General features: G+C 39.3%; 1 protein-coding gene across 8 annotated transcripts in view; it reads right to left on the bottom strand.

The window, feature by feature from the left end:
* Positions 1 to 1,745: 1,745 nt before the first annotated feature.
* Positions 1,746 to 27,465, bottom strand: part of cdk5rap2 (CDK5 regulatory subunit associated protein 2) — a 48,010-nt gene continuing 22,290 nt past the window's right edge. For 3 of the 8 annotated variants that reach the window (XM_053240043.1, XM_053240044.1, XM_053240049.1), the window contains exons 26-50: positions 24,785 to 24,916; positions 23,595 to 23,704; positions 23,256 to 23,387; positions 22,669 to 22,737; positions 21,310 to 21,485; positions 20,654 to 21,107; positions 18,537 to 20,220; positions 17,961 to 18,074; positions 16,804 to 17,200; positions 16,313 to 16,533; positions 15,471 to 15,522; positions 13,630 to 13,820; positions 11,213 to 11,533; positions 10,927 to 11,052; positions 10,670 to 10,786; positions 10,419 to 10,545; positions 9,453 to 9,574; positions 9,178 to 9,372; positions 8,108 to 8,173; positions 7,774 to 7,958; positions 6,555 to 6,683; positions 4,589 to 4,727; positions 4,451 to 4,497; positions 2,499 to 2,544; positions 1,746 to 2,128 (exon numbers count right to left, since the gene is read on the bottom strand). In XM_053240043.1, coding sequence (XP_053096018.1) covers positions 2,076 to 2,128; positions 2,499 to 2,544; positions 4,451 to 4,497; positions 4,589 to 4,727; positions 6,555 to 6,683; positions 7,774 to 7,958; positions 8,108 to 8,173; positions 9,178 to 9,372; positions 9,453 to 9,574; positions 10,419 to 10,545; positions 10,670 to 10,786; positions 10,927 to 11,052; positions 11,213 to 11,533; positions 13,630 to 13,820; positions 15,471 to 15,522; positions 16,313 to 16,533; positions 16,804 to 17,200; positions 17,961 to 18,074; positions 18,537 to 20,220; positions 20,654 to 21,107; positions 21,310 to 21,485; positions 22,669 to 22,737; positions 23,256 to 23,387; positions 23,595 to 23,704; positions 24,785 to 24,916 — 5,405 coding nt within the window. In that variant the 3' untranslated portion in view covers positions 1,746 to 2,075. The remainder of the gene's footprint in view (positions 2,129 to 2,498; positions 2,545 to 4,450; positions 4,498 to 4,588; positions 4,728 to 6,554; positions 6,684 to 7,773; positions 7,959 to 8,107; positions 8,174 to 9,177; positions 9,373 to 9,452; positions 9,575 to 10,418; positions 10,546 to 10,669; positions 10,787 to 10,926; positions 11,053 to 11,212; positions 11,534 to 13,629; positions 13,821 to 15,470; positions 15,523 to 16,312; positions 16,534 to 16,803; positions 17,201 to 17,960; positions 18,075 to 18,536; positions 20,221 to 20,653; positions 21,108 to 21,309; positions 21,486 to 22,668; positions 22,738 to 23,255; positions 23,388 to 23,594; positions 23,705 to 24,784; positions 24,917 to 27,465) is intronic. The other 5 variants (XM_053240045.1, XM_053240046.1, XM_053240047.1 and 2 more) reach the window with 5 other exon arrangements.

The raw sequence follows: 27,465 nt of genomic DNA, 5'->3' as shown, positions 1-27,465 counted from the left end.
GTATTTTGAGCGGATGCCAGACAGAAGTAGGAACTGGGATTGCACAAACTTATTAGTTTAATGCACAATCTACCATCAGCCTTATTAATAACGCTGCCATAAAAGACCTTTATGACAATTCCACTGAAAACGATGCTACCAATTGGGGGGAAATTACTTTTTATTAAAAAAAAAAAGTCTCCTTTCCTCTCCTGCAGTGTTGCTGATTTCAGGGGAAAGTATCTAATGCATGTTCTAGAAGTCACCAGAAGACATCATGTGCTAGTTTGCATGTCAAAATGTGTTACATGAAGAAGGAAGATTTTATGAAGACAATAGGAAGAGAAGAGATGATCATGTATTTCTTATAGAAAGAAATATTTGGTCTGGCACTACAAATATTCATGTATTTACAAAATACAATCATTTCTATCAAGAATATGTATTCTTATGTTTTATGTTTCTTATGTTTCTAAAACAGGTTTACAATTTTTTTAATATCTTTTTTTTTTTCAGGATAAGTAGATTTTGCCTGACAGTTCAAGTAATCTATATCCCAGTAATTCTAATCTAATCTAAAATCGAACTTCTTTACAGAATTGTAGTTCCTGTTTAAGCTGTTTTTAGTCCACTTTGTGAAATTCTATGCAGCACCTGTAAGTTTTTGCCTTTTTTTCCCATTTCTCATTAACGTGAAAAGCTGCTCCAAGAGAAAGGGGGGAAAAAGAGAAGCTGGTGAGGGAACCACTGTATACAGCTGCTTAATGTCTTGCTGTGCCACTGAGCCATTTTGTTTCCTGTGGGGAAAAATTCTATTTGTTGATTGTCACATTATTGCTAACTATTTGTTTACTTCACTTGAGAGAGATTATTCTTAAAATGTAGCAAAGGGACTATTTATTTTCTTCAAAATAAAATTGGTCCTAAGTGTATCTTAATTGTTGTTTAGAATGAGAAGCAGTTAGACACACTGGTATGGTAGAGTGACACTGTGGTAGCTTTCCACAGCTCCACAGTCCCTGGGTTGACCCTGAGCTCAGGCTACTCTGTGTGGCGTTCCACATCCTCTCCCTGTGTCCGTGTAGGATTCCTCTGGGATCTCCGGTTACCTCTCCCCAAAACATACCAGTAGGTTGATTGTCCAAGCTAAATAGCATGGCTCCCCTGCAACGGACTGGTGTTCTATCCAGGATGTGTCTCTGCCTTGCGCCTATTGTTACTAGAATAAGCACCGTATCCAGTCCAACTCTGATCAAGATAAAGAGCTTACTGAACATGAATGAATGAGTTTAGTGAACAACCACGATTTATTCACTCCATAAAGGTAATCTCTGAAAGATGAATTTATAGGTTTAGATCTCAATACCCTTAAATATTTGATTAAACTGTTTTCCTAAAATACATGTATGAACAATTAATGACAGACCAGTAACGAAAGACTTCCTGTGTGTGCCATTCTCTTGTTAGTAGAGGAAATGTTTAAAATGATTGTTTAAGGAAACTGCACAGTCACCACAGATCTGGTAAGTAGAGATATAGTTGAAAAACCCTGGAGTACATGTTCTCTTATTCTAATTTTCGACTAAACAATCCTTGAATTTTAGGTTGAGCATAATCATGCTTAGAACTTAACCTACACGTTTGTCGTCAGTCATTATCATGAACACCTACACCTGCTCTTTAAACCATTTTATACTTCTTGTCCACAGTTAACATTACAGACATCCAGTTCAGAATTTTTTTCAAATGAAGGACTTGACACTGAATCAGTGCTGAGGGGTTTTAATGCATCTGTACCACAATGTTTAGGCCTCTTAGATGAAATACAGGTCACAGCTGTGCTTATACAATTAATACAGTATAAAATATGACATTACAGCAAACAGGCAGTGGACAAGAGCAAGTTCTATGAAAGGAGCATTTAAAAAATGCATTAAATACAAAACTAAAAGACATTCAATATTTACTAGAGATAAGTCTCTCTAAAATATACTCTCAAGGAATAAAATCCCCATGAAAGGCATTTAAGTTCGCTTCGGGGATCACACACAATTGACAGCTGAAGTGTCTTAAATAGTTAAGGTAAAGGGGGTGGGTTAGGGAGGGACATCTGCCTGCTGACTGGTCACGGGGCATTCAGTGGGATTTCCTGGAAAGGCAAAAAAAAAAAAAAAACATTTATTCAATTTAATCATTAAACACAAGTAAAGTAGTTTTTACATGACCAAGTAAATCCATGCAGATGTATAACACTTAAAGTCATGTAATAAAACAAAGAATAAGAATAAAGGTAAAGGTCAATAAAGGCTTTTCTCTGGCCTAAATAAGCTGATATTTTAGCAGTATGGATGGTAATTTCATGCACACACACGCATTTCAAAACACTGCCAAGAAAATAGAATCTGGACACATGCTTTTTTTTTTTTTTTTTTTGCATGTCATGCAAATTGTGAAAATTTGATGCAAAGAAAAAAAAAATACAAAAACCTCTCAACATATACAACTTCACTAAAACTAACCTTCCATCTGTAGGTCTTTTATCCCAAAAACACTGAAATACTTAGACTGTAACAGAGAGGTTACAGGACAGATACAGGGTGAGAAAAGAGAGAGAGCGATTAGTGACACCATGCTAGATACTCTACCTAGTGAGAGGTGATTTTAGAAGGGAGCAATGGGAGCATTTGCACCCCCTACTGGCAGGATCACACCGTGCAATCCCAAAGTGACTGACATTTAATTACAAAGATACAAGCGTAGCACAATGTTTTTTTATTTATTATCATGTTCCATATCCAAACTGTCATTTGCTAAACATATCCATCACAAGTGTTCTTAGGCTGCTTTCATAATTATTAGTCCATTTGTTGAGTCTAAATCAGTTTAGCAGCTCGCATCTATAAAAATGCCTCCCACACCCCGACATGGCAACTGCAGTTGGGTCGATTCAGAATTTAATCACTCTAGAGTTGACTGGGAACTGGACAGAGATAATCTTGCTCAGACAATATCAGACTGTTGGTCTGAAATAACTGCACTGAGGGAAGGGTAAATATGTGAAAGCACCCTTATGCAGAGTCAAATAATTTGATTTCATATATTTATTCATGTTGCTAATTTATATTTTTTCCACTGTTAATTTTCCACTGTTAATTTTCCCAGTTTTTAAAATTGTGACAGTACCCAGTGTCATGAATACACAGGCTACAGTTATTTGCTGAATGTTTTATTGTCAGTTATCTGCTCCATGAGGTTTAACTCTTTGCATGCCACATGTGTTGACACTGGGAAAGGTGACTCCACTCAAATCACTTGCTAATGTGCACAAATTCTGCTTTAGAGGCATTTCATTTTCCTTTTTGCTTTTTGAGATGACTGTATTGGGTACCTCCCGATGGGTTACCGTGTAAAAGGAAAACCAAATGGTTTATAACATTTTTGCTTTATATTGTCTTAAATTTGTACATATTTCTATTACAGTAGACTAATATTGCCCACATGATTTCAGTATTCATTATATCACAGCGCTGTTGAAGATGTCTCCTAACAAAAAACTCCACTACATCAACGATTATAAGAATTACTTTGATAAACAACAACATATTTTTAAATCTGGTTATCATCTTTTACTCCTTACATAACCAATACAGATGAGTCTCCCTCTTGCACTTTGTTTGAAATCAGTGTAAAATCAGCTATGACAAACCATCTACATTATTAATACACTACCTAATATTTAAACATTGAAAGTACAGTAACAGTTTCAGCTGTATGATTTTGGGCAGCTGCTCAAGACCTAAAAAAAACTAATGGTAATCAGGGGTGTTTGTTACTGACTGGTTACACACCCCATATCACAGAATGTGCTACACTAGACACACAGACAGACCTTTAATAAATACAAAACATACAGGCTAATTATTTGGTGTTGTCAGTACCCTCAAAAGCAACATTATGCTATTTTATATTATGACCTGCATCAATTTTTATTTAGCATTTCTCAAAAATCATGCTATAACAATGTTTACATGGCACAAAGGAATCAAAACACTTTTATTTGTTTTTTTTTTATCATATGGGCCAAAGGTTTTTAATTTTTTTTTTTTTTATGAGTGCTGATAGTGTTCTAACAAATGTTATTTTTGATTCATCATATTTTCATTGTCAGCTGGTTGAAATGAAAATCATTTCAATGGTGTGCATTTTGTCTTTATGTTACTATAATTGTTATATATGAATCTGGTTAACCGAACTTTCCATCAGACAAAGGAACCCAACAATGGTGTTACTTTTCAGTGGAAAGTTTTTTTGTTTTTTTTTTTGTGGTCACTGTTACCATTTCAGTCAACTCTCAAGTTGGTCAAAAATAAACTAAAACCCAAGTACCACAGATTCCTGTTTGGACTGGTTTGCTCTTTAATGAGCAGTGAAACAAAGAGGTGACAAACATTGTGCTGGATCACTAACTTACCTCGAGGTTTCCTCGTGCTTTCTTTAACACTCCGTGAGTCAGTGACACTACAGAGTTAGAAAGAAGTGGTTAAAAAAAGGTCAAAAACAGGAGTAACACATAAGTGTGCATGTGTTTTGTGACGTGTGTATGTCCTACATTGCTCGATGATGATCCGCTCCATGCCCTCTTTGAGCTGATTGGTAGAGCGCAGGCGTTTGACAGCTCCAGTCAGCATTCGCTCCTGCTGAGACAGTCTGCTTTTCAGCTGAGCGATCTCACTCCTCAACACTTCATTCTGCACCGAAAGAGAACCAGAGACAGGGAGAGAATGACAGAGTGAAATATGAAAGATATAATGTACGTTTTAAGCAGCAGTTATACAAAACACAATGCGTCTCATTTATCTAGCTTTTAGTAAAATTGTGTGTAAATGTTTTTGTAGGCCAAACTGAACAAAAACTCACAGAGCTAAAACTTTTTCAGTGATGCTGATTTTATTTGTATTCCCATGCACATGCTGATAAATGCCAATTACCCTTAAATTACCAAGCTCATTCATGGCACAGGAGTTTTACTTTTAGTCATGTCCAAAAACTCCACAAATGGCTCACAGAGCTGAAATGACAAAAAGAGGACTGAACAGTGAATGTTTGTCTCCTAAGTGTGGCTTGCAGTAAACTATCCAGTAATGCCCCTGTTAGACACACACTAACTCTATAAAAACAATCCTTATACATAGTGCCATTTCTTTTGTCCTAATTGAATGGCTAGTCTTTCAAGTCACTGATATGAAACAACAAATTGAAATAAATGTGCAAATTAAATCTGATAACATATATCATATATAACCATGGTCTACATTAGTGAGTCTCCACAAACTCAGGTGCTCTTGAAGGATACAGACATTGATTTTCATGAATACAAAGTGCATTTCTTGCATAAATGCTACAGTGAACAAATTACGAATACATCTGTATTCAGTTTGATAAATAAGGCCCAGTGTGTGCGCATTGGTGTGTGTCTGGCAAGAAGAAGTGCGACCTAACAGAAAACAAGATGGCTGTTAATTAGGATTTTTGACAGCATAAGAGTTTGATCATGCTACTGTATCCCCTGTTGTAACTCCACTACACCTGACAGCTATAATTCAGCATTCGGCAGAAAAGAACTTCACATCCTTTGTCTTAGATGAATCAACTTCTAGCATTTACTCAACTAGTCTGTATTTCACACTGTAACATCTGTGACTAGTACTGGATTGTTGTTATGAGGTGCATCTCAAATTTAAAACTCTAAAACTATTTACTAATCAAGAAAATCCAGAAGAACATATCTTTCGATAGGTTTGAAGGCTACATGAGAGGTTTTTAAAATTTAATAACTGTACTAGGAAAACTGTGAAGTGAAGTGACATGTAGTGAAGTGTGGCCAAGTATGGTGACCCATACTCGGAATTTGTGCTCTGCATTTAACCCATCCAAGTGCATACACACAGTAGTGAATACACACACACCATGAACACACATCCAGAGCAGTAGGCAGCCTTTTTTGCTGCGGTGCCCGGGGAGCAGTTGGGGGTTCGGTGCCTTGCTCAAGGGTCATTCACTCCCCCCACCTACAATCCCTGCCGGACCTGAGACTCGAACCCACGACCTTCGGGTTACAAGTCTGACTCTCTAACCATTAGGTTACATTAAACCAAATGTGGCTTATCAAAATATTAGCACACAAAATCTGATATTTCCAATAATAATTTATAAAATAAATGAATGAAACAAAAGAGGAGATGGTGAGTGAATTTCTGTCATGACCCCATTTGTAAATCAAGCAATCTGTAGTTTGGGAACCCCAGCCATAAAGAATCTTGCCATTTGGTAGTTGTTGCTGTTTCTCCATTGGCAGATTTTGTCTGCAAATAATCTATATTTAACTGTTTAACTGCAATGTTTCTGGGGAAATTTTATGCAGCAAGAGACAGAGATCTAATAGCTTTACAGTAAACCTTTATCTGCACCAACAAGAACTCTCCAATCCTCAGAGAAAGGTGTTGAATCACTGTGCGTTATGTCTATCCTGTAGAGGTGTGTGTGTGTGTCTTTTTGTGTGGATACGTGTATATTACCTGCTGAGAGTGTGTGAGGTCTCCTGTGGGCAGCGATACTCTCCAGAGCAGCTTTAGCAGTCGTCCAGCTTCCTCCAGCACCTGCTGCATGGTGCTCACACTGCCCGAAAAACCTGCACACTCCACAAACTAACACATACACACATCTCATTATTAATAGGAAATAATAAAAAAGAAATAATAAAAATAGGCTGCACTTGTAAGTGTGTATAGTTGTAGAAACAACATGCATTGTAGTAATATGTCCTTGTCTGTAATTAGAGTGTGTGTTGTGACTCTGTCCTGTAGTTGTGCATCAATGGCTGCTGTGTGTGTTCTGAACCTGTCTTATAGATGCGTTTTTTCCCCTAAGATGAGTAGGGGAAATTTGTAAATTAATAACTGAATAGGTGAATAATGAAGTCAGGAATTTTGTTAACAAACATTCATTCCTGGATTTAGATATCAAATCTTGTCCATGTTATCTATTTTTCCTTAGTCCTAGTCCTTATTTAGATTAGAACTTTAGTCTTCTAATCTTGCTCTCAACTTGACAGATATAGCTAATCTTCTGTCATCATAAAAATCTGTGAAATAGCAGTTTATTGAGAGCAAACTCTTGTTAGAGTAAGTCAGAGTAGCTAGCTACATGGCTTAGGCATTCAGGCTCTCTTTCAGGAACTGTAAGATTCTTTGAGTCACACGGGGACTCAAAATGTAGTGCTATCATTTAACTTCAACTCAATAAAGTGGCAAACATTTTGATTTCTTAGGCACTCATAGGTTGATTGTAGGAAATCTCATTAGTGATTTACATCAGGAATATGACCATTTATATTTATATCTTATCCAGCAACTTACAGAAATGCATTTAAGTCTTTGTTGAAAGCCATACAATCTTCAAGCAAGTACAATAAACCATGGGCTAAGAATACCATAAGGATTAAACAATTTTGCAAAGAAGTTGCGAGTGTTACTGTACAATACAGTAAAGAGAGGGAAGATAGAAAATGTTTCAAGAAGTAGTGTAATAGTGTTCATTTAGATATTTTGAACAAGTTGCAGTTGTCTGTAAATGCATGTCAGACATGCATATCTATTATTCATGAATTTCCCCAGTGCATCTTAGGGCAAAAATATTGTGTCCTGCAATATAAGAGTGTGTGTCTATTTTAATCCTGTAGTTTAATCTAGTAGTGGGATGTTCATTGTTGGTGTGTGCGTGTGTTTGTGTTCTGACCCTGTCCTGTAGTTGTTTGTCCATGGCTGCAGTGATTCTTTTGGCCTCTCTGATCTGTTTGCTGAGAGCAGTGTAATCCTCTAAAAGGCCTAGAACATGACGCCCATGTCGATCTGCCCACAGCCTGTGACCTGGAACCAGTCGGGACAAAGCCGGAGAACCACCTTGCACAGAGCTACCGCTGTCTATGTACACACACACACAAACACAAAAAGAAATTACTGTCAGTTCAGTGAGAACTAATTTTTAATTCATATGCAGTAAAATTCACACATCTCAGGAGCCAGATGTTCATGCAGTCACTCATGCAAATTTCCAAAACAGAAAAATGTACCGTATGCAGTGCTGGAGTGGTCTGTGTGTGAGTGCGGGCGTAGCATCTCTGATTTACCTCCTTCATCTGAGAAAGACAGAGGGAAAAAGAATATAACAGCATGTTCATGCTAATATTAAGACACAAATAAATATAGAAAGCATATTACCAAGAACACGTATGATGTTACCGAACAATAAACAATGTACAGTTGGGCATGGAATCGGCTAGGGGGTTGACAGCGGAACTGAAGTTTGTACCCCCAGCACAACTGTTAAATGCTAGTTGATGGGAGATGTGGAATACTCAGATGAGACGACGCAGAGTGGAATAACATGACAGTGCAAGATGTAGTGAACAGTGCAGTGAATAACAGCTAAAAGCTAACTAACACAGGTTACTTGTAGCGCCAACCGTACTATCAAGCTGCCAAGTGGATAGCTCCATATGGCGTTTATGTGGTACAACTTGTGTACGAGGCGAGAAGGAGAAAGGGAAAGATGGCTGTATGACAGCAGTATTTATTACTAATACTGCATCATGTCACTTTAGGACTTTGTTGAAAGCGCTTTCACATAATCAAGAAGGTGTACAGGTGATTCTCAATGCCCCTTATAGTTAAAAGGGGTGAAATAGAATCATAGTTTCCTCACACTTTGGCCTTTCTTTCTATAATGGTAAGACAGCTAGAAATTCTAAAATCACCACACTCTATTGTGCTTATTATGTGCTGGAAGTTTACTTCACATCTGATGAGTAAAGAGGTACATTGCCACCTAGCGGACTGAAACAGAAATGCTGCAGAATGAAGGACAGTATTGTGATCATTTTATCAAAAATAGCCCAATAATTGGGATAACTGGGATTAAAAATTCCATTTAACTGCCATTTGTTCCCATAGTCAAATTTAACTAGATTATGTATTGTGACTCGACAACTAATGGTCACCTAGGTGATAAACATATCATGTGCATATCATGCTAAAAGTGAAGGTTTATGATAACACTGATGGCAAATGACTGAATACCTACTAAGTTCATTTTATTGTGAATTTTAAATTTAAAATCAGATATGGTTTTGTGTTTGTATACCTGCTTGTGGCAGTAGATAGTTGATGTTGATAGTAGATGGAGGATCAGTTTGTGTCAGTAGTTGTTGTTCCAGTTTGTGTCTCAGTGCGGTGTTGGTCTGGATACTTCTCTCCAGCTGCAGACGCAGACTCCGTACTTCACTCAACAACTCCCTCAGATCCACTTCAGAGGACTCAGAACTAACACGCTCCTCTTCTAGACACACACACACATACGTTACATATAAATATTGCAAACCTTTTTGGTCTGTGCGTGCGCGTGTGTATGGTTTGTACCTGTGTGGGTGTGTATTGAGTTCCTGATTTGTTCGTGCACCTGGAGCTCCACTTGCACTGATTGTAGAAGTTGTTGGGTGTCTGCCAACTGCTGCTTTTGGAGATTTTGCTCACACTGCAACCTACAAACGCGCACAATTATTTAACATACACTTTTCTTCATATGTTTTGGGAGTGTCCTATCGTCATTAAGCTATGGACACACGTAAACCTGGTTTTATCCTTCTTACTACAAATTGATTACTTTGCTAACCCAGGTTTATGTCTTCTCAATAATGATTCTGGTCTCTGTATAAGCTTAATACAAAAGAGAATGTTGTTTGCTGGTTTTACGGCTGCGAAGAAGACAATAATACAGAACTGGTTTACACCGCACATGTGTGGAAAAATATATTGGATCCATAGCCTCCTGAAAATAGTGACCTGTGAATGTACAACAGCACGAATTAATAAGGCTAAACCTAGTACTCTTGATGCTTGGCAATCTTTTTCCTTTAACATACTCGATTATATAAAGGAATTATTATTTTTTTCTTTTTTCCCTCCCTTTCTCTCTCCTTTTTGACTCGACTCTTTAAATTATTGATTATATGTCTGTTGTTTTTTTGTTTTGTTTTGCTTTGCTTTGAATGGATGTTATGATGTTATATGTGATAAAAAGTAGATCACAAAAAAAAGAAATCCCTGTCTCAGTAGTTTATTCCCACACTGCAGCCTTATTACACAGTTACAATGCAGGACCCTTTTCAGGAACTCAGGACCTTTAGGTGCATTTCCAGAAGAACCAAGGCCACACTTCACATAATTTTTATTAGCATGTAAGTGAATCCACTATCTGTTCCACAGGTAGGTGTGTACCTGTGTGCTACCTTTCAAGTTATCTTTATTGTTATCCTGTTTGTAGTCTGTGTGTTAAGAGTACAGGCTACAGGTGTGTAACTCATAACCAAAAACAATGTGTGTTACCTGTACAGGCTGTTCTGCAAGTGTGTGCATTCCTCACGCAGCGTTTCACACTCTTTTCTGCTGAGCTCAAGTTTGGCCGTGCGCCTGGACAAAGTCTCTCTCAGACAGTCATTCTCCTTCTGTTTATCTACACACACACATAATTTGTTTACAGTTAAATAAATAAGATTCAGTCACGTTCTATTTTTAGTGTGCGGTTTTATTAAACAGTTTTATTAAGTGTGAACCCAAATATGTGTCTGTGTGTATACCTCTTGCTGCCTGGTTAAGTTGTTCTTTAAGTGTATGGTTCTGAGCCCAAAGGTAATGGATATCACTGTTCAGCTTACTTGCATCTTCTGACCCAGCAATAAAGATGTGAGTATCTGCTGAAAAATAAATAAAATACATTATACACACTGCTTCTTTATTATAATCCTTCAAACCTTGCAGTAGCACACTCAATGAATGTGTAAGAATCTTGAGGGCTACTGGGTATTTGTGTGTTACGGTTGGTGTGTGGGTGTACCCGGGTCTCTCTCAGCCTGCTGAAGCTTTCTCTCCAGCTGCTCTCGGAGTCTCTCATTGGTGCGGATTGTTTCCTCCAAGCGCTGACGTAGAGCTCGAACCTCCTGCAGGTGCTCCATTAACAAATCTGAGAGAAAAAACAGACAGCCAGAGAGAGATAGAGAGGTGTGATGTTCATAAAAAAATAAACAATATGGAGCAAGATTAGAGAAGATTAAGGGCAAAAAAAAAAAAAAAAAAAAAACACTATGGAAGCCCACAAACACACACACTGCACACACATGTACCTGAGCTGATGCTTGTGTGGACGGACTCAGCCTGCTGGCTGTCTGTAGCTTGGCTCTGGGAGTGTGTGTGTTTGACTGACGAGCTGCTCTGGGTGTGTAGGCGTTTGGTCAATGCGGTGTTCTGACTCTGTGTGCGAGTAAGGATGGAGTGAGTGAGGTTGAGTTCGCTTCTCAGTGTTGCGTTAAGCTCTTCGCTCTTTCTCAGCTGTTCTTGCAGACGGCCGTTATCCCTTTGTACAGTATAAACACTGCCGTCATCACCCTGAGATGAAGGATGAGGCTCCGCGTCAGGAACACTCTTGCCACTGGTCGCCCTCATGCCTATGGAAAACCAAACAGCAAATATAGTCTTGTTTGTTTAACACACACTTATATACAAACACAGAGAGAAGGTGATAGTAGCAAATCTAATAGCGACAGCTGTGACAACAATCAACAAGTCAGGCCAAGATATAGTCCATAAATTGAAAAACATTCACAGCATCCTGTATCAATAGCCCATCCTTACATGCTGAATAAAAAAAATGCCAGACTCTGGTCAGTCATGTGTGATGTCAGTTAAATAGCCTCTTCCTAAAAGACTCTACAGGGTGTCCCAAAGTCTCCATACATAAGGGAAATTAACACTTTGTAGCAAAATGTCTTGCAATATTTTTCTTACTTAGTTTATATATATATATATATATATATTTTTTTTTTTCAGGTAGCCTTTAAGAATGCCTGTGACAAAAGAAGAAAGTATTGAAATCATTTTCATGGGTGGATCGGGAAGCTGTCCCAAGGTTATCATAGCATATCCACAAGAAAGAAAAACTCTTGTAACTTTCTGATAACAGGCTCTCTATGCAATCTTTGTAGCTTTGAGCAGAAACCTGAACTTGCTAGCACTAGCCCTAACGAACCTCTGGCTGACAAAGTATTAAGATTCTAGGCAAGTAAGCTCCTCAGAGTACGATGGCTTCAGCAGTACACAGCTCGCGAAGTACAAAAATTCTCTTCATTTACCTGATCCAACCAAGGTTTCAGCAGAAAGGTAAGCTTTGGAAAGGTGTTCAGACCCTCTCACGCACACACAAAGGCCCTCTGGAATAAGAGGTTAAACCTGATAGCCCTGGTAAATAATATATTTTCAAGGACTGCAACTAGACACCCTTCTCATCACTCGGTCGACTATACCACACTTATAAAACAGTGAATTAATGGGAAAAACTAGTGTAATTACACAAGCTGGGGCACTGATTTACATCTTAACTGGGGCAAAAGATATGCATTTTTAAGAACTGGAGAAAAATGAACTTCATAACCTGACTAATTCACTGTAAGAACACTGAACATTTATGATTTAAACAGAAATATGTAATTTTCTGACTTTCAGAGCAATATACTTGTGTACAAGTGAATAAGTGATTGACCAGAAGAGACCCTTAAACATATCTAATATATGTTTGTATAACCAAACAACTTTTACAGACATCTATGTTCACAAACTTTATTTTAAATGTCTTTATGTTGCTTATGATGTCAGATTTTTCACTCTGTGATTTATGTTTGTGATGACTGCACACTATTTCTGCATTGGTACTCATCGATAGAGATATCAATACTGATACCGAAATTAATATGATTGCTATTAATCAATCAAGGACATCACAGAACATTTAATTTAAAGCTGTTATATTTCCCCATTTTAAATAGTGTTTACATGAGCACGTTTGTTCATGCACTTGGGCTAATAGGCTCATTCTTTATAATGTTAGTGAGTTGATTTTAAACACATTAGCTAGCTAAATTAGTCACCTTGGATAGAGTACGGTTGCAGTGGAGAAAATCAGGTTTTGTTCCACTTTGGAAAAGCACTTATGTACAAGTGTAAGTAAAGTATGTTTTTGTCTTTGTTATTTTCACTCACCTAGTGTTGATATTTTTTTCCGCACATAGCCAGCATTTGCTGCAGCATTGGCTTTTGCTGTATCACTCTCTATTTCTAAAGAGCAGTTTGCAGTCTACTTTGCCTTGCCATAATTAATCATGAAATATGTCCCGATACCTGTCATTAATGTCTGTTCTTTAGCGCAACAACATACACTAGGCTGACATTGCACATGGTATTGGATGTTGGTACCGGAGCATTTTTTACGAGTCTAAGTAAATGAGCATGGTGTCAGAAAGATACTCAATACCAGCTTCAGTACTGATGCATCCCTAATTTCTGCACAATGCTAACATTTAACCAAGCCTGGATCTCACAGTGAGTTAACAACAGAGGACGGAAGGAGGAAAGTCAAGTGTGTCTTATGTTGCTAGTTACCATTCACGTTACAGGCTCCAAAGAATTCCAAATTTGTACCAGTGCAAACGTACTGGGATGGGATTTCTCTTTCAGGTCAATTATGGCTACATGTGGAAGTGATTGATACCTTCAGTCGCTTCCCTTTCAGTGAGTGTGTGAAGGTCGTGCAGGCTGTCGTGAACAGAAACGGTGCTGTCGTTAGAGATTCTGTCACTCATCTCAGACTCTAAATCCTGATGCATACTAGGAACTTTGCCATGCAGCTGATCCTTCAGCTGCTGAATGAGCTTCTCCTTCTCTTGGAGCTCTGCGGTAAACCTGACAAACACAGACACAAACAAGTGATTAACAGGCATCTAAGCTACTACCAGCTACAGATGTCTGAAGTTAGCTGGGTACAAACATTCAGGTTCATGAACCACAGCTCAGAAAATCCACACTAAAAATCCACTGCATCCACTAAAAAAAAAAAAACCTGAAGAGTTCAAATGCCTTATACCACAACCCTGTTGAATTATTGATTCTGACTGGTCAGAAGGTTCATTAATGTTTTTAATATAAGAGCAGCTTTGAGAGGATTTCTAGACAAACCACAGGTTTATATTAATATACTGTGTACACCTTACTGTTTCTATAGTACAACTAACACAGGGATTTCTATGGTGGATACTCCACATAAAATGATATAAAATCTTACATGCGCATTTTTTCTCTTCAAGAGAGAGAAAAAAAAAAAAGACAGGCTGCTGAGGGAATGCCTGTTTATAGCTGCTATAAAGTAAGTGATAACAGGATTTATCCTGTTTTGTGACATTCCAAAGAATTAAATGCGCATAAATGGATAAAAATGTATGGCATGTTGTTCTTTAATAAGATTGATAGCACTGGAAATTTGCTGCGGTATAAGAGTAATAAAGAACTTCAGCGAGTGCTGTTATTAAAGAATAATCAACTTTGAGGTGTAAATGGCCCTCTACTTCATGTTGGGACACATCACACCATCCTGTCATTGCTCATTTTCCTATAGCAGCACTCCCTGTTATGTTTTATTCCTTAAATAATGAAGTTTAACTCAGAAGGAGAAGCCAAATCTGTAAGAAATACTTAAATGTGAAGGAACAACATGGTGCAGTTTGAGAGAGCAGCTCATACAGTATGTGTACACACACACACACACACACACACACACACACACACACACACACACACACATATATATATATATATATATATATATATATATATATATAGTGTATACAAGAAGAAGAAGAAGAAAAGAAGACTAAGAGGGCAAGTGAACTCCAAACACACACACTGCACTGCACTCAGGCTCCGGCACTGGGGCAGCCCCACTCACAGGTGTACATGCTGTTGCGTTCCGAAAGCAAGGTTCTGGTTCTGCCTGCACAAATAGGTGATCTGCAACTGGTGCTGCGCTCTGTCATGTTCTAGCCGACTACGCAGCCACTGCAGCTCCTCCAGCAGCCACACAAGCTTCCTGACACAGCAACGGTGCATAGCAGAGGCATCGACATGCTTAAATTAGCAGCGCTACCACTGTTGTGATGTGGAAGGCTTCCAATCATGAATTATACGTATCTTTCCAGTGGAAAAAGTAGCAGGAAAAACTGGGGCATAAATTCAGCGGGCATGTGAATATAATCCATTTTTTAAATGCCTTCAAAGAAGTGCACTGGGGGTGACATAACAGGCTTAAACTAAAACGATTTTTTTTGTTTGTGAGAGTTAAAGAACATGCTATTTTCGTAGGATTTACTACACTGAGAACCTGACGTAACGGTCTTTAAAGTGCATGTGTGTGTACAGTCATACGTAATATATTAGTACACCATTATGATATCAAATACTGAGGTTTAGAAATGAGAAATACAGGATAGCATGTGTTTAAAATGTATTTTTTTCCCCCTAATGTATGACTTGCGTGTGTGCGTATGCATGGAGACTCACCTCTGAGCCAGCTCTAGTCCCGGCAGCTCGTCATTTTCTACACGAGGGTCTGCTGGGTAATACAAATTATGTGATTAGGTAAATGCAGTATATTGAGACATATGTGAGGGTATGCACATAGTAAGAAGCCAAAGTCAAACACTAATACAGCATTTTACAGACATTACACTTCTGATTAAATAATATTGGTTTGTTTTTTTAACCAAGACAAATACATTTTTAGCTTTTCAAGAACTAGTCATATGACATTTCAACTATGTAGAGGTCCTGTTCATATATCATTTGCTTTACTTTTTCTGTGCGCTCCACTGCCATATACAGCGATGAGAAAAAGAAAGTGCACCCACATTTACATTTACAAAAACCTGTTAAATAACCATAACAATTTCAGTTGGGATCTAATTTGGGACATTAGTTATGTAAGGAATAAAACATGATGGGGTGTGGTGTTACTGCAAAATAATCAACGGGGTGACATTTTGGGGACAACCACACTATGAAAACAGCTTGCAACAGTGCTTTTGCCTTTTTTTTCTGGTGTTGCACTTTACTGCAGCAAGTTGCAAGCGAATAGCACTAGAATAAATTACTGCACACTACAATCACAAAACTTACAAAGCTGCACGGCTTAAGTATAGTTTTGTTTGTTTACTGCATTAAGGTGGTGATACTAACTCTTTTTTTAAATGTTTTTATCCAAGTATATCTTCAGTCTAGAGCCACAGCCAAATCACAAGTCAGTCAAGTTCAAGTCTGAGACAAGTCTTGAGTTATTCTACACGCAACTCAATAGAGATTCAAGTCCCTAACCCCACCTCTGGTGTGTGTATTGCTGTACTCACCTTGCTCCAGTTTGTCCAGCAGGCTGAGACTCAGGTCCAGGTGTTTTTGGAGTGTTGTGCCTAGGGCACTCTGCCCATCGTTGGGTTGTATCAACTCCTCTAATGCCCCCCGAAGCTCCAGCAGCTGCCTGCGCTGTTCAGCACCAAGTGCACGTGACACTCTAATCTGCTCACGCAGCTCACACAACTCTCGTGCCTGAGACTGCACCAGAGACTCCATCCTGCAGAAAAAAGATTTAAGAGCTTAAATAGGTCACTCACATTCTATTAAGAAGCTAAAAGCTATAATTAATAACCCTGAAAAAAAAGTGAACATCTCATTTTTCACAACAAAACTCATTCCTAAACTAGTGACAGTAGCAGAAATTTTGTCATAATGGTCACAGTGAAGAAAAATTTTTAGAATGTAAAAAAATACATAAAACAAAATTAATTCCTAAATGTGCAGCATATTGTGGCAATGAATTGGAGGTGATTTTTCTCATAGTCACCTGGATGGAGATGCTGACTCATTACTCCTGTTGATCATACGCTCTCTCTCCAGTTCAGTGGTAAGCTGGGAAATCCGTGCCTTCATTGCTGCACTTTCCTCCTCTTCCTCACAGCTTGCAGGGTCAGAGGTCACACTCAGAACCTCAACAGTCACATTCTTCTTGGGCAGCAGTCGCTGGAGGTGTGCGATGACCTTGTGCTGACTTTCGACCTGTGACCTGAGTTGCAAGAGCTCATGGGTGGAGTCAGATTTGGTGGCAGATTTGGGGTCATGTGGCCGGGGAGAGCTGAGATCGGGTGAGCTCGGGTAAGACGGGCTGGATGCTGTAGTGTCCAGATTGTCTGCTGAGGTGAATCCGGAGAGAGCGGGGTCCAAACACACAGCACCGTCTACATCTGAGACAAACAATGACCGAAACAAACATATACACACACAACAGTTATATATTAATATTTTACATTTGAAATTCAAGTATGTAGAACTTGGGAGAAGCGAAGGAACCCGTTAGTCTGAAACCGCTGTTCCAGGAAGACAGCACAGCCATGCAAAAATGAGGAAATGGGATCATTGAACAATTGGGTTTGAAAACTGACCCAAGACCAAAGCAGTATCAGCAAACCATCTTCCTAACACCACACCAACTTTGATTCGCTTCCAAGAGACCGTGTGAAACATGCAGAAATGATAGTTAGTATCAGGATTCTTTCCATTATTTCCACAAATTTCTGACATACAACCAATGCAGAGTTCCTAGAACATGCAGTATACACATTTATATGAATTTATTAAATCTTTATTTAATTTTCTCCCAATTTAGTCAATATCAGCTGTTCCCCTGTTAGCTACCAATCTGAGAGCATGAGGGATATCACAGGCTTTCTCAGGGACACATGAAGCCAGCATATCTTTCTTAACTGCCACTCTCTCAATGTCACAGGGAATGTGCTTGGAGGAGAGCGCTAACTGCCCTGTTTTATTTAACAAGAACAGATGCCTGTGATTGGCTAGAATAAATTTAAGTGACAGAAAATACATGGAAAGTCCAGTAAGTAGATAGTTTTTTTTGTGCTAAGAAATGCTAGGTTTGGTAGATTCCAACAGAAAGAGCGAAATAGAAAGAGAGAGAGTTAGTGTTGCCAATTCTTTCTTGTCTACCTGTGCTACTGCCCTCCTCTCTTTCCACTTCCGTCTCACTCCTTCCACTTGTCTCGTAGCCAAGGTCCTGTGCATCCACCTGAATGCCTTTATCATCCTGTTCACCACGAGGTGCTATGACGCATGAGCATGGGTGAAAGCAGCAACGACTTGTGAGTGATCCAGCTTTCATGTTATTGTATATAACATGCTTTGTGGTCATACTCCAACAACACATTTTTACATGTTTACACAGTGGCATCAGCAGCAGTTACGATCCATTAGTGTCTTAATCATGAGCGCATGCATAACATACCTACAGGATATGGCAACTTAGCATGCTTCTGCTTTTAAAGTTAACTTTATTAAACTCTAACTGTTACACAACACAAGGATCTGCTAACCCCTCTCTTGCACTTGTACAACTCAAAATGCTAATGTAACTAACAATACATGACAGGTAACTAATTGCCAATTAGCCATTATTTGTTTAATGGGTATTGGCAGTAGGGTAGGGTATACTCGCAATACAATGTTTGTTTGTTTTTTTTTGGTTGACTTATCATTTAATGAGTATGAATATGATACTACCCTTACCTCTGCGTCGCTCTGAGTGTTTATCCCTCTTGGACGACTTCTGCAGAGCAATGATGGATTGAGCAGTAGCCAGTTTCTCCTCCAGCTTCTGACACATTTTCTGCTTCTCTTTTAAGGCCTTCTGCAAGCTCTCCAACTGGGCAACATCCTTAGGTTTTAACCCATCGCCTCCTTTAAGGCCTTGCCCCTGCTCAACTTTAAGTGCCTCCCCCATCTCCCAAACCTTCTGAGCATGCTGTTTAAATATCTGAACAAGCAATGTTAGATTTTTGTGGAGGTTCAGGTGTGGACTTCCTGATTGATCCGGATCCCATGCTTCTGATATATTCTGTTGCACCTGTTTCTGCTGTCCTTGGGATATCGGGGTGCTTGTCTTCTGTTCCGCAGCACCTGAAATCTGTAAGATGTGCTGTACTGGTTTGTGCTGAAGTGGACCCACAATAGTGCTGTGGCTTATATCAGCACTGCCAGGGTGCTCAAACCTGTCTCTTTCCAGGAGTGCCTTCTGAAGCCTGTCCAAGTTCTGTTCAAGCTCCGTGTCTGTCAGGATTTCAGGACCATGCAAAAGCTGATCAGACCTTGAACCATAATCTGTAAGAGACCCTACTGCTTGTTCTGCTGCTAAAATACACTCAGATAGACACGCAGCCAGTCTGTGCTGTCCCTCTTCATATTCATGTACCATTTCCTCTTGTGGACTTGTGCACTTGTGGCTGCAAATCAACCCCTGGCCTTTGGTAGTGTTGTTGTTTTGAGCACACAGTTTGGTAATAGTTTCTTCTGCGGTCCTGAGCTTTTCCTGCAACTCTGCATTCAGCCTACACTGCTGCAAAAGTGACTCCTGTAGGGTCTCGGCTTGGCGTTGCAAGTCTGATGCTGAACCTCCATCTGGGCAATTCAACTCCTTAGGAGTGCCTGTGGAAGCATTTTTCTGCTCCTGCAAGGACTTGATCTGGCTGAGCAGGCCTTCAAGCCTCTCACACAAGGCTTGTGGGTCATTCTGACCAGAGAAAAAGCTTTCAGGCTGATCATCTGAGGTCAGTGATGCAATGGCAGCCTCGGCAGTGTTTAAGCACTCTAGCAGCTGAGCGTTGAGTTTATCTTTTTCCTGCACAACTCTCTGAAGCTCAGTGCACTGCCACTGCAGTGATGAAACAGATCCCAATCCAGGCTGCCCCAGGCTGCTTTCAGAATCCAGGTTACAAGCTGTAAGGTATGCAATTGTGGACTCTGCAGCATGCAAGGCTTCCAGGTACTGACCATTCAATCGATCCTTCTCCTGAAGCTCAGCTTGGAGCTCTTCCCAATTCTGCATCTGAAACTGAAGTTGGGAGATGAGCTCTTCCTTCTCCTGGCACTCCTGATTCAGTAACTCCAGCTGAGATAAGAGTTCTGATTGTGGAAAGTCAGACACATTCTTTGAATTTTGACTGGCATCGCAGTTTTGTTTAGGCTCAGGGTGTGTGTTTCGTCTGGACTCAGAATCCCAAAGAGCCTCAAAGCTGCTGCCTGGAGAACTCTGAAGTTCTGCCCCACTGAGGCCTCTGTTCCTTAGGCTGATCTTCTCAGAATCTGTTGTACTAAGTTGCTCAGTACCTTCCTCTGTATCGTGATCAGTCAGCTCCTGTCTGTCCCTTTGCTTTGCAGGTCTCACTGCTACTGGCAGCCGTGATTTGGCGTATGCCTGCAAAGCAAAACATTAGGTGATGCATGTTGTACCGTGAAGTGTGTTTAGATACAGAAACTTATCTGATTATAGCACTGCATTAAAACAAAACAACATACTACAATTACTTAAGTACGAAATAAAACGTGGCTGAGGAAATGATTAATAACAGACATCAGCACCTCCCAAAGTGTTTTATTCCCCCTATATCACAGCAATTTTTTTTCCAACAATTACAGTTTTTCTTTTTATCCATTTACAGATGTGGAATGCCCACAAAACAAGTTAATTCCCGTTATCACTTACGTTATAATATTCCCTCAACAGCTTCTCTCTTTTCTCTCTCTCTTGTAGTCGATAACACAATAAATGTTTAATAAATAATACATTTTAAAAGAGTTTATCATCCCCCAAAAAAAACAGGCGGCATATATGAAGCCGTATGACTTACATGTTTCAGGCTTTTGTTCAACTTCTTGCTTTGGTCTTGTCTGCCTTTCTTTTTTCTTTCTTTCTCCTCTTCTCGTTCTCTGCCCTCATTTCTTTCTCTGTTTTGTATCTCCTTTAGCCTATCCTCCAGACTGGCAGCATGTTTCTGAGTGGCCTCATGCTCCTCCTTCAGACGCTCCATCTTGCGAGCCATGCTGTCAATCAGCTCCGGGTCAAACCCTGGCCCACCCTCTGCTTTTGCTTTTGCATTGCGCTGTAGCTGTTCCTTCAATAGCCGAACGACTTTCCGGTGACTTCGGGCCTCCGAGCGGAGGGTCTGCATAGTCCGGTGCAGGTTAGCATGGCTGTCGTTCTCTCCAGAACTTTCCGCGCTCTCTTTGGACTCGGCTGAGTTTTCTTCCTTCAGGAGCACACCGAGCTTTGACATTTCTGAACGTAGTTTATTTACCTGCTCCCTGTAACAGACAGGGTGAAAACACAAATGTGAACACCTGCTATTAAAAATCTCTTTTATATCCTCATACAGTGTGACATCCTTCCTAAAGTATTATGGGACACAAACTTTTCTCATCCTTAGGAGATTTTTAAAGGAGATTATTATGCCAACATGACTGTAGTCTATTGTAAAGTCTATAGCTCAGACTACAGTATGCTTACCTGAGTTGAGAAACAGATTCTGCTCCACAGTCTCTAAGTAAGGATGCAAGTTCTGCCCGCTCATTCTCACCCTGGTGTCCGGTAGCAAATGGGGAGTTTGCATTATCTTTCACTGGCAAAGGTAAGGGAGAACTTGCCATCCTTCTTTGAGCTTCAAGACTTTCATCAACTGTTTCCTGGGAATAAAACATCATACCAAGTTCAGCTGAAATGGAGCTGTAGCTATTATTGTGCAAAGCGACTGACAGGACACAATCAGTAATTGTATAGAAAGTGCACCTACACCATAGAGAAGTATGGTGAAATAGTTAATAGGTGTAGCTAGGAGGTAGGTGTACTCAATCAAATTTGTGAATTGCTGTCACATAGCTAGTCATTAATAGTGCAGTTACAAATGTTGTTTTTTTTTTGTTTTTTTTTAATATACCGCTCACTGTAAGCAATGTGTAGTCCCTTTAGGAACGCAATCTAACCTAATTATTTTGAGTAGTATTGCACTAACTATTGCACTGGTCAACTTTTAAAGCATAGTCCTACATTTAAACCAAAGTCCTACATCTGCCACTAGGTGGTGGAGGCATTAGGTTTTCAGGTTGTTTGTGCGTCCATGCATCCATTCGTGCAAGATTCTTGTTAGTGCAATATCTCAAGAACGGGTGGTTGAATATTTGTAGCATTTTTATGTAATTATTATTGTAACCAGCAGATGAGGTCAGAGCAAGTTCAAATGTCTGAAATAATTTTTCTTCCACAGATTCCTTTTGTTTTAAAGTATATTTTGAGGGTATTTCAGGCAAACACTTGACTTCTTGAAGAACCCCGTCGACGATGTCGGCGTCAAGTTCTACTTGTTTACTGGTATTTTTCATTCAACAACAACTGCTTTGTCTTGGTCTGGGTCATGGTAGTTTAAATAACAAAGTTGTTTATATTTTGAGAAAAAGAACCAGCTACGTTTGTCAGAAAATAGCATTAACAGGTGCAAACAATAATATATGCAGCAGCGAACAGGACTGGTCAAACTTTCTGCAGAATTTGGCAGGATTGGTCAAACTTTCTGTGGGAGTAGGCGAGATTGGTCAAACTTTCTGCAGGAGCAGGAAGTAATGAGAAAAAAAAAATGCCCACATGAACCTCTATCCCTATGTATACTACATCTGTTGCATTGCATGTAACAATGTTTACCTGTATTGTCCCTGATAAATAAATAAATAAAATGAAACGACAAAATCTCGTTCTACACAGAACATCAAGGATAGTCTATAGTCAGCCTCTTTTGCTAACTTTCTCTCCTATATATACTCAAATACTGAGTCCTGTTTATTTTATAAGCAGGAAAGAGTGACAGGGGCCCCTTACCTTTACACTGGGGGCAGTTAGTCTCTCGTTAGCATGAACAGCTAGTGGTCTGGCCAGTCCCTGCGGCTGCTATAGTAATGGGATGGGTGGTAACACATGACTTGAGAACAAAAAACGTCATGAAGAAAAATAATATAAAGAAAGCATACAATAATAGCTGGATGGAGAGGCTGCAGGTGGTTATGGGCAAGAAAAACAGGCCAGAGAGATAGAGAGAGGAGAGAACATGGGTTAGGGAGGGACAGAGAGTTAGACAGAAAACCTACCCCACACATAAAGAGAAATGCATGCACACACATACACACACATCATCATCATCATCATCATCATCAAGAGCTCATTCATAAACTAATTTATAAACTAACACAGTCAGAAGTTAAAGGATAGAAGTTAGAGGATTAAAAAGTGGACAAGTGTTAGGAAATCTACAGATGTTACGAAGAGGGTGTCAGTTTCATGAAATCAGGGAGTGTGCATCTGACAAGAAAAATTCTTTTCTGCTAAATAATACTAGTAAAGAAGCACAAAAAGTTGTTGACAAATAGTCATAATGTCAGGTTTAAAGGTGAAATACTATTGTGAATTACCTTGCTGGGGGGTGAAACACCAATAAGGTCAAGTTGTCCCTGTGACTCTCTCTGAGCATTACCCATAATATCTCTCTCTGCCAGTGCCAACCTTTTCTGCAGCTCCACATTCACTGCCTGTAGCTCTGAGACCTTAAAGAGAGAAAGACATGTAGAGAGAAAGAAATGCAGAGAGTTAGGGAAAAAGAACAAAAATAAAACATATAATATATTTAACGTTTGAGAATGACAGCATGGTAAGTCAGAAAAAAAATAAGATAAAAGAAGTAAGAAAAAGAAAGCATAGTCAATAGTGTAATAATATCTTATGCTTATTGAGATGTTTGATGTGAAGCTCACCTTCAACCTGAGTTGTTCCATAGAGAGCTTCTGTAGCTCCTCCTCTTGCCCCTCTCCTACACATATACTCATATAGGATGTCTGCTCGCCAATCAGACTCAGTGTGTCATCTAAAATCACCATCAAATTACTATTAACATCAACCTCTAGACATTTCAGTAATTTAGGGCCATGACAGATCAAGCCAGCATCGAGGAACTAGCACCAATCATGATATTCCCTCTTGCCTCACTGCATATACACTATAGGGCCAAAAGTTTGCAGTCACCTGACCATCACACCCATTTGTGCTTTTTGAACATTGCATTCCAGATTTAGCTCCCCCTTTACTTTTATAATAACCTGCTTTCCACTAGATTTTGAAGCCTGGCTGTGGGGACATGCTCATCCAGCCACAACAGCATTAATGAGGTCAGGCACTGATGTCGGGGGTGGAGGCCTGGGGTGCAGTCAATGTTCCAGTTCATCCCAAAGATATTCAGTGGGGTTGAGATCAGGGCTCTTTGCAGGCCACTCGAGTTCTTCCACTGTCTTCATGGACCTCGATATGTGTACAGGGGTATTGTCATGCTGGAACATGTTTGGGCCCCTTAGCTTCAGTGAAGTGAAATTGTAATGTTACAGTGTAAAAAGATATCCTATACAATTACGTGCTTGTAACTTTTTTTTTAAATATGACAGCAGCTTTGACGGTAGTTCCAGCTATAACATTTATAATAATGCACTTGTTTTAATACATTATTGTTTCTATTGTAGCAACTTACACATGAACTTGTATTGGAGACGCTCCACATAAACAGATTACAAAAATGTGTGTAATTTTTGTGATATGTGAGGACATTTATTTAGCATTTTTGGAAGGAGTCTCCAGTGTCAGTGCTTTGTAACAGTCACAGATAAAATATATCAATGTTAATCAACTTTGTATTATTTTATTTTATAATTTTATAACAGCACACCTTACATAAACAAGTCTGTGTCTGTCTCTTTCTGTGCTTCCTTTATAGTGCTATTTTACATGCTTTTCTCACTTATCCTGCACTTCATGTGGCTCATTTCATCGCTGATTTAACACGCTTAACTTGCACTGATGATGGGGTACACATAAAAGTCCAGCTTACAGACTGCTTGGTGTGTCAGGGCCCCTTAAATGTCTATACCTTTTTCCTGTAGTGTGTTTCTAGACATACCCATGTCATTGGCCTGTCCTACTCCTCCTCCTCTGCTCTGGATCTCGCCAAGTCGAGCTTGTAGAGATGCGTTCCAGCGCTGAGCTTCTTCTAGAGCATCTCGCATATTCTCCAGTTCTGCAGGGTCCACACCTAAACATACAGACACATATTAGTACATACACACTCAGATTCTAAAGTCTGTAGAGCCACTACTAAGGTAGCTATGCATTTGGTATGAGGCAAAATTGTGTAACTCCTGGTATAAATGCTTTTGAGTCAGTATTGAAGGTATCATTTATAACGTTTGAAGTGTTTCTAAACCTACAATAACCATATCATTTCAAAGACACCTTAGAAATTTAATTAGCTCCGCCCCCAACCAAAAAAAACAGCTCATCAGCTCTGCCTCTTTTCCTTAAAAGGAATCTCACACTGCATATATAGTTTCAGCTGAAGGGGTGGGTTAGTTTGGGGGAAGGCAAAAGCTTGTTAAGGCTTTCAGTGCATTTGCAAGTTGCCTTGCAAACTTATTATTAGCAATCTTATAGTATATGATGGCATTTAGAGAGGGACAGCAGGTCACACAATGACAACTGTAACAACAGAGAATCTAGGATTAAATGGCTGTATTATTTATGATTTTTTTTAATATTAGGTATCAGGACTTCTCTATTCGGGCTCTTTTCTCTCATGACCCTTTTCCTTTCCTAATTTTCCTTCTGACTGTCTGATACATGCAGACTGAAATAAGGTCATGTGGGCATAAACCAGATGGACACGAAAGGATTATGGGATCTTGCTGTTATATCTTACTGTTATATATTTTATCTCTGCATATGCATCATATGTAAATGTGTCATATTTATTAATCATGATGAAATCTAAATGCACTGCTTAGAACTTTATGACAGCAATTTTTCAACCGATCACTCTGAATGTGGAAAGGCAATAGTCACTGGACAAGGACAGCACATATAAAACTGTCTGTATATAGAGACAGCACACAGCCTGTACATTATGAAGGCCGGCCAGACATCAGGACCATGAGTATGTGTGTGTGCGCGTGTGCTTTGTGTTAACATGGCAGACACAGAGACACAAAAAGCACATTTTATTTAATGGTTGATTTATCTTCAGAGAAGAAATGAAATGATGAACAGATGAAAGAAGCGATTAGACAAATGGAAAAATAGAGGCAAGTATAAAGAAAGTCAGCTACAGGGACCCAAACAAAGACAGGTTAATAAAGAGTGTTATCATGCATGTAGAGCATAAGCAAAATGACAGACAGAAATACTGACACAGAAAAGAAACAGCAAATAAACAGTGAAGGATCCAAACCCAAAGGAACAGGATGAAATGCAAACATCACACACAAACCCAGGATGCACAGGAAGCAAGAGAGATATTAAAAAGGTTTAACTGCATAGCAGAAAAAGGCCCTAATCATTATTGTTGGATAGCCTGAACAAATGTAATATAACCAACAAGATTTATACTTTCTCTAACTTTCTGAAATACTGAATGTATCCAACATCACAGTTTATACATTTAAGATTCATATTGGTTAATTATATGCAAAATAATGGCATGATGTCAATCCAGCTAAGTCCACTATCAAGAACATATTTCATCAGTTTAACCACTAATAACATTAAACTAAGATAATATGTTACCAAAAAAAAAATTCTTATCTACACTCACCAGCCACTTTAATAGGAACACTTGTACCCCTGCCCTTTCATGCAATCATGCAGTCCAGCCAATCATGTGGCTACAGTGCAATGCATAAAATCATGCAACTGAAGACCAGAAAAAGACCAGGGAATGTTTCTCCAAAATTTAACTGTGTGCTTTTGATGAGCCTGTGATCACTGTAGCCTCAGATTCCTGTTTTTGGTTGTCAGAAGTGGAACCCAGTCTGGTGTTTTACTGTTGTATCCCATCCACCTCAAGGTTCGATGGGCTGTGCATTGTGAGTGCATGCTTTTCTGCTCACCTTGGTTGCAAAGAGTGGTTATTTGAGTTACATATTCATCTTGTCACCTCAAACTAATCTGGTCATTCTCCTCTCTGTTCATGTTCACGACCTCTCTCATCAGCAAGGCATGTCTGCCTGCAGAACTGCTGCTCAATGGATATTTTTTGTTTTTCGCACCATTCTGTGTAAACCCTGTAGGCTGCTGTGTGCAAAGATTCCAGGAGATCAGCAGTACTCGGAAATACTCAAACCAACCTATCTGGCACCAACATTAACTCAATTTCTATGCTCCTCAATACACATTATGTAATAGTACCTGCAGTTTTCATTCAATAATAAAAAATATTTTTGCTTATTTTAGTAAAGAATAAAGAAGGCTAGTTTCGATAACAAAAAGAACAAAACCAGTTCTTGTTCCTGGACTACTACACATGCCACTGTGTGCCTGTGCTACATAATCTTTATGTTATCATTATTCTATTATTCTTCTTGGGGTGCATTTAAGCAACACAGAGCTCATGCAGATCTGTATAGGTTAACTTACATTTGATTAGTTTCTTCCAAAAAACATTTTCTCTGTACACTAGATCTGCACAAATCAGTGTAACTCAAATGCCCCAGTGGTACTCTCCTTTCGGCTGTCCTAACATTCTGAATGGCCCTCTGAGGTGTCTGTTGTCAAGATGCACTCGGTAATCGGCTGGACTTTCTGTACTGC

This window comes from Pangasianodon hypophthalmus, chromosome 15 (genome assembly GCF_027358585.1).
Source record: "Pangasianodon hypophthalmus isolate fPanHyp1 chromosome 15, fPanHyp1.pri, whole genome shotgun sequence".
NCBI classification, from domain to species: domain Eukaryota; kingdom Metazoa; phylum Chordata; class Actinopteri; order Siluriformes; family Pangasiidae; genus Pangasianodon; species Pangasianodon hypophthalmus.
This window is presented reverse-complemented; position numbering and strand designations above follow the sequence as displayed.